General features: G+C 44.0%; 1 protein-coding gene across 1 annotated transcript in view; it reads right to left on the bottom strand.

The window, feature by feature from the left end:
- Positions 1-10510, bottom strand: part of CLYBL (citramalyl-CoA lyase) — a 161122-nt gene extending 150612 nt beyond the window's left edge. Inside the window, exon 1 of the mRNA XM_085305993.1 lies at positions 10453-10510. Within this exon, the coding sequence (XP_085162119.1) occupies positions 10453-10499 (47 nt within the window). The 5' untranslated portion in view covers positions 10500-10510. The remainder of the gene's footprint in view (positions 1-10452) is intronic.
- Between the last annotated feature and the right edge of the window lie 893 nt (positions 10511-11403).

Raw genomic sequence — 11403 nt, 5'->3', positions numbered from 1 at the left:
GAAAATTCAAAGCGTCCACAAACCTGCATTTTAAGGCGGCCCGGGGCTCTTTTGGGGAGGTTCGTGCTTCGGCCGCGGYGCGGGGCTGGCTCCCCCTGGTTCTCGGCCGAGTTTCCCCCAGGTGCTCGGGAGAGCCGGCACAAGGGCCCGTGCGTTCTTTGGAAAGGTCTAACTCACTTTGCGTGGGGCGGCCACAAAAACGCTGGAGCAGATGGGCAGCTAGTGTAAATCGGCATTGCCTGAACTAGCTCCGCTCCGAGAAGCTAAATGAGGATCATACACTTGAGTTTCGAATATTCCCACGCCAAACAGAGCTTACGAACTCATTATTTACAGCCTCGGCTCTCGAGAGATGCTTGCTTTTGAAAAACCTGCCAATTTTCTCCCGAAGCAGAGCGCCAAAATCTTACACACGGGAAAGAAAGACAGGAGCTGCCTTCTCCATCCGATCCACACCAACGTTATTCCCTCATGGCAACATTTCATTTTCCTTGAGGTGACATCAACCCTATGTTTCTACAGCATGTTTCGCTATTTTTAAGGGCAAATTACATTTCGAGAGCGCACTGGTCTGCTCCAGCCGGTGTGACAAAGCGGTTACGCAGTGTGGCAATGGCCACCGTCAGGGCTAGTGGCTGGGAAACAAGCGGCCAGAAGACAGCCCTGAAGTTGAAGGCTGGGTTCAGCCAAGGGGATGCTCTCCGCTGGGAGCCGGGCAYCACAGAGGAGCCTCTGTTTCTGCCGGTGCGTGCCCAGGAGGAGTGGGAGATGCTTGGTGCTCCGGAGGAGCGGCAACTGGAAAGGCCACAGCCCGGAGCGGGGCAGCTGGCTGACTCCTGCCCCCGGGCAGCCGTGTAGGAGTTTATAGCACTGCCACGTCCTATTTTGCGCTCCTCCAGACACGAGATTCCTACACCAGCTGCAAGAGGGGATGGCACCGCGGGGATACTGTGGGTAGAGGAGATGGTGAAGCCAGCACCAGCGCCCTTCCCYATCCCCGTGGCAACATGCGGTCCAAGGGGCTCACAACCTGCAGGAGAAACCAAAGCCGCACCCGCGAGGGAGCATGCTTGCTCCCATGCAATTTATGTGCCATTTCCTGAAGCCGTTGGCAGAAAGTCGCTTGAGCCCTGTTAGCAGAGTAAAACAGCTGGGCTYCTCCGCACGTGAGATGGGCCAGGTAAAAACACGGCCTCATGGAAATCAGTGGCAATGGCCCTGCCATCTTCAGCGGTGCCACGATTTCATCCATTACACAGAGACCTATGTGCACGTGGGCTACACAAAACATAAATGTCAGGGTGTGAGCAAGCGTTGGGCTACACTGAAAAGAYGCCGGGGCAAGAGCCGTCCGTCCCAAATGGGACCCCAGAAACCAGCCATGCAGCTCAGGCAGCCCTCAGAGAGGGACAGCGATCGCAATCAGCCCTGTCTCCTCGCTCTCTTTAATGCTCCAGGAGGTAGAAATGCTACCAGAGGATATATATGCCCCAGCCTGCCATGAAAGGAATCTTCTCCGAGGAGGGGATCRCTTCCCTTTTTTCCCCCTCAAACGTCCCCTGATGTAGCCGAAGCTCTGTCATAGCAGGACACTCACCATACGCCTCTTCCTACAATATGCTTCCCCGAGATCTGCCTGACAAGTGCAAATCTGCACGTTTTATGGGCCTGAATTGAAGCCCCCATAAGGCTTTGGATTAGACTTGCTCAGTGCTTTAATGACTATTAAATTAGCTTCGGCAGCAGCGGAAACCCCTGAAAGCATGCTATGCAAATTGCACTCACTTTGAGAAAAACACACGGCAATGTTATTATTTGGAGAAGCCAGCACAATCGTGGAAGAATAGCTCATCAGTTCAGTAGCTCTTCCATGGGCAAAGACTCTAACGGGCATAGTAGGATTTAATTTGTACTCTGTATTGTAAAAAAATAAAAAAAGTTAATAGACTTTAGCTTTGCCAAAGATAATCTCCAAGAATAGCTTTTGTCAAGTTTAACCTTTCTTTTTCCCTCCTGTGTAAGTCCCTCTAAACGTGTAGGGCAAATACAGTGCCGCAGTTCCAGAGCGGAGAGAGAGGAAGAAAATAACCATGTAAACTGAAGAATCAAAAATGTACCTGTATTTTTGCAATCAGCTTTTCAAATTTTTATTGGCTCCCTTTAARAAAGATTCTTTTTTAAAAAGGAATGTTTATCGCCATTTGCCAATTATGATCACATCCTAACAAGTCCACCAGAACAGAGATTGTAAAAGGTATGTTTTTTTCTTGCTCTGTACAGCTTCCATTGCAGTCACCTCTGCTCCTTGCAGAAATAGCAGAAGCTGGCAATAACAGTAATTCCATATTGCACAGGGGGGTACTAATTCAGCACCACGTTTTCACATGACCTCCATGCAAACCAGAAGGACACAAGCCTAAGTTCTGTAGCTACAGGATTTGCTCACTGCTGACTGTTGCTTACAAACAACTGCAAAGAGTACCATGAAGATGGTAACCAGTAGAGCTGATTGCATGTTTTTCTTATTAACAAGGTGTTAATAAAAGCGTTTGGCATTTCATAAATTCAATCAGAATTGGAAAGCCAAGAGGAAGAGATTGTGTGGAAAGAAAGAAAAACAAAAGAAACTCGGACTTTTTGTTACTTCATCTTTGAGTAACAGAAATATCAACAGCAATCTGTTCCTTTAGAAGAAAAAAGTAGCACCATTTTCCAAGACTGTGGATATTCTCCTTTATACTTTTCAGCGAGMTCTAACATCACACAGGGCCTTAGTAGAGATATAGCACATAGCACATCCACCTCTAGATGAATACACTCTTCACRGAGAATATGGAAAAATCCACTTGTATTAAAACGATGAGGTATCTGTTGTCATTGAATAAATACATGTGTGGGAAGAAAGCCTATGTAGCCTACGTGGGTAGGGAGAAAGGGAAACGAAGAACAGGAAAAGCGTTCTAGCAAGCTCTGTGTTAAGCAGCAGCCATAAAACTCTGCCAGCAAGACGCCTACTGTGTTCAGTGATTTAAGGCTGCAGGCAGATGTCCTCTTCTGAACGTAACCTGAGACGGGATCAGCCTTGTGTGGTTGGGATCACCCACCAGCCAGATGCAATTGGCTTCGCGGCTCTGCTGATGGAAAGAGGTTGTGTGAGTGCCCCCATACCTATTCCAGGCAAAATGAGCCCCATTAGCCCGTATCGAACGCCTCCAAGGGCTCCATTTGCCGGCAGAGCGCCAGGRGCAATCACCTCTCGTGGAGCAGCAGCAAGACGGTGGAGCGCTGCCTTTCCCACCCAGCACAGCTGCTTCCAAAATGCGCATCTATGACCTTGCTCTAGCTACCAGCTGCTGGTAAGAGCCTACACACAGAGCTGCTTCAGGACCTCAGTTACGTTAACGTGCTACAGCTAAGCGTTTTACTCCTACATCATGCTTTTGTATAGCCCAACCACAGTTCTGCTTACTGACTCTATACTAACTAAAATTAAACTGTGAAGTCCCTTCCCTCGCACTGATTACTTTTCATTTTAGTGCCAATTAGCACGGGGCTAAACTTTCAGGCTTGTAAAAGGGAAACTGTTGTACAGCTTAGCACCAGAAGAAATTATTCCATTTATTCTATTTCAAACAGAAAGCTTTAATACCTCTTTGCTGTGAGAGCAGCCTACATCAGAGAAGTGACAACTCATCTTCACAAAGACAATAATGTGAGCGCCCACTATCTGAACACAAGGTTGTACTGTAACATGATTAATCAGCCTTTTTGTTGTATAAAGATGTAAACAATTGCTACGATCATGAGTCTTGACTTTTCCTGCAATTGCAGATTTCCTGTGTGCTAATTTGCTAGTCCCACACTTCTAGTGTTCCAATAGCAGGGGGTCTGCATTAGCTATGTTGATCTTTTGTTAACAAAAAACTCAGTCCTCCACATTTAGTGAGCTCTGCACCTGAGCTCTGGAGAGAGATCTCTCTCTGCACACAAGGTGCATTCATTCTTCCAAATTTTTGGAATTGCACCCTAAGCTGACTGCAAAAGCAYGCATTTTTCTCCGTTCACATTACAGAAAGTTCCGTTTCTCCATTAACACAACATCAGACTTCAGTTTGCGCTGAGACAAGTTTGCAAAGTAAGGAATGAGGGGATCAGAACAGATCACTTGCTGTTACCGTCATTGTCATTGTCCTTGTTCACTGGTATTGCCCTTGCACAAGATGGCCAATTAACGAGGAGGTCTTAGACCTCTGGAGACAAACAATCCAGCATGCAAAGACAAGGGGATATGGAGAAAAACACTGCCAGATACGCAGCAAAATATTCTGAGAGAACACTTATGTCTGTGGCTTGCTTGGCTCCACAACACATGCTGCTGGTACATCGGTGCTTCCAAGTGGGAACCACCACCTGATGTACCTAGCAGCCCAGTGACACCAAAAGGTGTCCTTGCAGGCCAGCACTTCTTTGTAACAGCATGCACTATTAATAACCACAGGTATGGTCACTATGAGCTGTTCATGGATTAAAAAAAAAGCCAAAAAGAACTGGAAAATCACATTGCAGGGACCACAATGGGTGTTAATCATCTTAATCTGGCCTACCTCCCATCTTAGGCATTTCAAAGTAAAACAGATCCTACCACTCCTGCTTGGCTGTCCACCTATAGCCAGACATGTGCCTGGAGCCAAGCATGCCAGCCTTTCCCGTGGCTCCAGGGCATCCTAAATATCTGTTTCACAGGATTTCCAGAAGCACCTTGGCCATCAGCAGGACATTGGCTGGTGCCACCCAAAGGTCTGCCCACCTGCACTCATCAAGCAAGGCTAACAGAACAGGCTCTATACAAGGGGGACTGAAGGAGTTGGGCAAAACAGCTAACTGATCAGCGGTTAGTAGCCGCTCGGCACATGGGAAGCGTGGCTAAATCCCTGTTCCAGAGGGGATTCGTATACACATTTCTCCGACGAGGACACAGGCCATGTCACCCTAGGAACACACTGAAGAAGCCCTTCTAGTTAGCATACAGTTACATATTCACTGGGAATAAAGCAGACAATATAAACAACCCAGAGCATGATCGCTGAGGCCAGTCTATAAAGACTGACCCAAAAAATCATTCTCTTACTGTTGCCAATACTTGATTAATATCAAGTGCTTCGATAAATAACTAGAGCAAGGACAGGAACTGGATCTGCCCTCTACCAGGTGAATCCTCTACCTATGCATTTAGAAAGTCACAGTTTACTGCATTTGTGATTAAAGCAATGTCTYGGAAAGAAAGTATAGCCTTGAATCCTCCCACAAGGAGGAAGAACTGATTCCATTGCTTCTTATTACAGAGCAATTTATGAAGTAAGAGGACACACCTGCCACYGTTTTGGTTTCTGTGCTCTTCTTTAGAATTACTGCTTTGGCTATCAAAGTGCAAAAATGGTTTTGGAAGTGAAAGCTTAGATATGTGACTAATGAAAGGGCTAAGAGCTCTCAGTCACAACTGAAGTACTTTCCTGAAATCCAAAGCGAGGTTCTTAAATCTCRGAAAAGGCTTTGCTTTAAAATATGGTATTTCTGCAGTATTTYTCCTTGTCTAGATTTAGGTGGCTCCCTGCTCACTGTACCTTTTACATATTTCCAGCTTTTCTGAACAGTAATGAACTTGCAGCCATGATGCATKATGGATCTCTTCAGAAATTCCTGCTTGGCCGAGAATTTAACTTTATTGGATATACAAATTAAAAGGATGCAGGTGAAGAGGACTTGCATGCCCCAAAGCTGCTGTATTTTTTCCCCCAAATAAAAGTTATTAATGAAGTAAAAGACACTCATGCTCCCTACACAACTCATCTCACTGGCTYTTCTAATACCTGGTGGAAGAAGCCTGTTTGCCTAACCTGGCACTGCTTTTCCACCCTGACGGCAAGGTGCCTCCAAGCTGACTGCTGAAATACAGCTCACTGCCTCTCCAACCCTAGCTGACAACTCCACAYCCAAATTTATGGGACGTTCATGACCCTCACCTGCCGGTGCCTCAGCCCCCTCTTCGTAAAGCAGCAGMAATACCCACCCTTTTCATCACGAGGCTTTTCTGAAGATAAATTAATTAATGTTTGCTAGGCATTCAGATATTTATAGCAATAAGTGCCATAGGAAATGCTCATGAGGAAATTAACAATTCTGTCTTCACAGCAGGGTTGCAATAGTGTGCAGTAAATAAGGCCTYGGGCAACGCACTGAAAAATTAGGAGAAAACAAAATATTGAATAACTGCTCATTAACTCAGCKTCGCCTGTCCTGTTCACTAGCTGAAGCCAGGGTCCTGTAGAAAAACCTGTGCATGATCCTGAAATTAAAAGACAATATTAGAACATGAGCGTCTACGGGGGCAGAACTGCGGCGGCACAAGCTACCTTAATCCTCACATTTCCTAACCTCCGAGTATTTTACTTCCCAGCCTTAACAAGGCCGCCTTGARTTGCCGCAGGTCTTTGCAGAGTTTCTCATTATGAAAAGCATGAGCAGGACGCAGGGCTGAGTGAATGCCAGCGGCGTGAAAGCAAGCAAGGTTAGTAATAAAAAACAAACTCGCTTCAGCAAAATCCCGCTACAGCCCTCCTTTAAAAGGCAAGGAAATACAAGGGAATCACTTTATATCCTACGGAGATACTACGCAACCAGTAGGAGTTCCCAGAAGGGAGCAGGGGCAGCGAGTGTATTTATGTGCTTAAGCAAGATGTGCTCACCCAAACCTGCCAACACGGACTTTGGTTCAGCTGCTCTCTCCGGCTCAGCATGCAGACATGCAAGCTGGAAATCAGGCGCCTTGGACAGCATCGATATTAAAAATAAACTGGATTTCTATTTCTCAATTCCTTATCTGTAAAGCTGCATGGGAAAGGGGGATATTTAGGATGTGTAAAGAGTGGAGCAGGAACGTTTGCCTCGGCGCTACAGCAAGGCTACGCAAAACGAGCTGCCTGGAAGTCTACCTCCACAGTGCATTTCCCATGGGGAAACTGAGAAGGAAGTACAACGGCAAAGAAAAGCAAAGATCAGCCCAGGGCAGACTGGCATCACGCAGCCTTGTCTGTGGTCACAGCAGCACCTAACATGGCAAGGGATTTCTGTGTGACATCTTCGTGGCTAAAATAAATGATTTTTTAATGAATCAAATATATAACCTGAAAAAAATATGGAAATTCAATTTCAAAGGTGATGTATATTCACCTACTTGAAAAGTACRGGGTTTGTTTTTGTCAGCTATTTAATCTCACAATGAGGTATTTGTGCAAAAAGGAAAAGAGATAGTTTAGGGGGAAAAGGGCCACATATAAAAAAATGGAATTCCTTTTAAGTTAAGAAATATCCATCAAAATGTTAGGTGCTGAGCTGCATAAAAAGCATTAGGTAGTAACTCAGCCTAATATCTTGCTGAAAGAAAAATCTGAATTTCCCTCAGCAAACACTAAACAGAAAGTTTCTAGTTACAAAGCCCTCAGAAGAAATGGGAAAAATGGCATTTTGGTGACTTGACAACTAAATTCATCAATGARGATTTTATATATTTAGTCTACTTTTTCCTTCCACTAAAAACCAGAAGGAAACTGGTGGGGTAGGCAAAGCAGCTACAACTGATGTGACTGTAAAATGTTAGCTTTGCCAGGAACACTTGTTGATTCCTTGAACTGTAGCTATCTAGTTTGAATACAGAAACCTGGGGGGGTGGATTTTAAGGTTATTTTTAAACCGTGCAGCAACAAAAACATTTTAACGCTTCTCTGTTGAGAAGGTGTTTCGCAGCGAAAATGTACTAATACACTGAAATAATCGAGAGATTATTTACAATGTTAATTTAAGGCCCCACGTTGTAATTCCTCCTCAAAGAAAAAAAAGAAAATCTGCTCGACTTCAGAGCAAGGAAGTGGATTGCTAAGGATCAGAGGACTGCAATGAAGGATCAAGTGATCCATTTTTCCGTGTGTTGCGCGCGTATTAAACTACCTCTACAGAACTACACTCATTAAAGAGTTAATGAAATGCCCCTTTTCAATTTACAAACATAGCAGCTCCTATTCCTCATTTAGGATTAGCCCTTGGAAGAAGAGAGGTGCTGGATTCCCGGTCACCAAGAGCAGATCCAGAAGGCGGGCTGTCCCGTGCCGCCAAGGGCTCCTCCGCGCGTACGCCGAGCGCCGCTTGCTCACCGAGCGGCCGGCGGGGGAAGATTTCCGTCGCCGTCACCTTTGCGATTTTTGCTGGGCTTACGTGCTTTTTGCAACGTGGCAGGTAACTACGTTTTTCTCGCTCACCAACCTTAGCCGGGCTGCGAAGCCGGAAGGGAAGAAGCCCCCGCGCTGGCTGCGGGCATCTCTGCGCTGCCCGCAGCCGCTGCGCCTTCGCGCCAACGCGTCCTGCTTTAAAATACGCAGCTTCCAGCTGCCGAACGATTTGCTGAGCCAGCCTGCAATCTCAACCCGTGTGGCCGCACTGCTTTTTTTTTTTCCCCCTTTTTTTTTTTTTTTTCCCTTTCTTTCTTTTTTTTTCTCTCTCTCTTCCTTTACACAAAATTGCACCTGGAAGCAAGCGTTCGCCCAAGCCGGCGGCGAGCCCGAGAAGCGGCACCGGCGCAAGGGGCGGTCGCCTCTCGAAGGGGCAGGGGCGGCGAAGAAACGCCGCCGGCGGGAGGGCGCGCGACGGGAAGGCTTGACTTGGGAGGCCCCAAGAGGCCCGCGAGCTCGGGCGCACACACGCGCCCGCGACCTGCTCAGCGCTCGGCACATGGACAGACTGAGTAGCATCTGTGCCGGGAGCGGGGGGAGGAATGGGGCAAATAAGTAATTGCTGTTTTCACTAAGTAAAGCAGAAAATTACAGCATATTAACAGCCAAGCGTGTTTGTTGCCTGGGAAGAACCATTTGTGTTCCAGTTTGGGCTTTTTACTCAGTTGAAGTCCGTGCCTCGAAGCGCATTAAAAGCATTTTAATTATTATTACGAGGACGCACCCTTGTAAAGATTTGAAGTCCACAAATATAATTGGGGAGAAAAAAAAATAAATCAACCTCAGCAAATTTTCCTTATTTCCAACAGTGAAATCCAGAGGAAGAAGCAGCTCTAAATTAACACCTTAGAAAGCACGTAGTTCTCTTCAGGGAGCACAGATTTTATTAAAAATCTGCCTTGGTTTACCAGAAAAGTGTGTGGCTATATGGATGTTTTCTTAGCTACATTCAACTCTCTTCAAAAAGACACCCTCTGGAATAGCACTCTTTAGGGACAGTGTTTCAGGCTTGACAAGAACATTAAACCATATTATAATTATCTCTTCAATGAAAACACTGCTTTGTAGTGGAGGCAAGGCATGGCTCTCTAGGCTAGTGTTATTAGGCTGTATGTGTTTTCTTGGAAGGAGATTCATGGAAAGAAAAAAGCTTTATAATTTACTGCAAGGAAGAAAAATAAAAGAGTACATGTCATGCATAGCAAAAGGGATTTTACAAAGAAGGTACTAAGTTGAGTGCCTCACTTATCTTCAAGCATGCTTGCACATAATAAATGTGAGGATCAGTTTAATGCAAGCTACAATATATGTATATAACACACACATACAATTCTGTGTGACTGTTCACATAGATAACTGCAAAAATATTGTCTGTAAAGTAAGTGCAAAGTAGTTGATTCTTGTGCCATAAATGGACTCTGTACCATGCTTTTGGTATCATCGTTGAACAACGCACATTTTTATCGCAGTTCAAATAATTAAGCCTGTTAATCAAAATGAATACAAAGACTTTCTAAAGGTTCTTCTACATTTTAAGATACCACTTTCTCATATTAATCTGGCAGTTAGAAAGTGTCAGTCCTGAAATGGTGCACAAAGTTACAAAAAGATCTTAACACATTTTTAAATGACTGTATGTGTACATATATATATATATATATACATACACACACCCACAGTGTCCATACATACATACTGTGATTCATTTATTTGAATTAAAGAAAGAGTGTTATTGATTTATAAAACTTTCCTGTTCCTGCATGATGCAACCCCCTGAACAATCTTAAAATACAAATTATCTTATTATTTGCAAAACTAAGGGTGCAACTTTGTTTTCTTTAGTAAGTTAGTAAACTGGTAGACACATCTCATTTAAATCTTCAAAAGGAATGAACTAGAGAAAGGAAGCAAATGAAATGATGTTAACCAACAGTTTATGTACACCCTGGACACGGAAACATCAACAATATTATGAAAAACGTGCACAACATGCTAGYGGAGAATTGCAAAGCTGTGGCGTTTCAGTCGCGTGCACGCAAGTACAGGCACACACACAGCATAATCACAAAAGACAATATCCCCAATCAACAGCTACCGAAAATACCCAATTGCCCTAATATGAGACACAACAGCCTGAGCATTCTTATTAAAAAAAAAAAAGTCAGAAACTCACCAAATCTCGGTTTTAAAAGCAATGATAGATATCCAGAGGGAGAGCATTCTGAACAGTCAATTACTTTTGCATTTTGTCCCAGGACTTTAAAAGTTAAAGGCATAGTTCTGCCAATTGTGAGATGCCCCATCCAGCACAGACCACCCACAACTACTGATTTTCCATCTGGTGAACAAAACAGACATCTCCCTAATTATTTTTAAAAAGGTTTTTTTTTCTAACATACTTCCTTTATTTGTCTGTGACCTGGAACTTAATGGAAAACCTGGTAGATGCCAACCTCATTTCTTGTAATGATGCATCTTATTTTCCCTGCTTTAAGCATGCTTATTTACAGGCTGTTTAATAGAAAATTATTACCTAAGCTGATCTTCAATAGAGCCTAAATTACAAAATAGTCTGAAATTAGAACGACTTTATATCTAACCCTAAACATTCTAGTTAAATATTAACCATTAAAAGTTCTTCCCTTAAACTAGTATATTAAAACAGAATGGAAGTAGGTTTACAGCCTCTTATGCTGGGTTCCCATATTGCCAGTGTCAAAATTTATGCCTTTTTTCAGCAATATGGTTGCCATTGCCAGCACTACACTTATAAATGCCAACTGTAATTAAAATCTGGCACCTTATACAAGCATTAAATTCACTTAAAGATTTTTTAAAATTTATTTTAATATACTTCTTGCGCTGTGTGCAGACTGGAAAAAAAAAGTTCTTATTCTGCCAGTTTTAAAAACACCACAGAAAAAATGGTCCAAATTATCCTGAAAATTGATATTGAAAAACTTACGTATAGTGCTAATCTTTCAAGGTGGATAAACACGAGAGAGAAATGGCAAAACCTGGTTGCTACTTCAAGAGGACTACACAGAAACTGCATGTGCAAAAAAACAAGGGTGCAAGCAGCTACCGTGTCTAACACAGGGCAGGTAACACAAAGCCTTTAAAT

This window comes from Rhea americana, unplaced genomic scaffold, assembly GCF_003343005.1.
Source record: "Rhea americana isolate MKP2758 unplaced genomic scaffold, rheAme1 scaffold_23, whole genome shotgun sequence".
NCBI lineage: Eukaryota > Metazoa > Chordata > Aves > Rheiformes > Rheidae > Rhea > Rhea americana.
The sequence above is the reverse complement of the archived record's forward strand: the minus strand, read 5'-3'. Positions and strand labels throughout refer to the sequence as shown.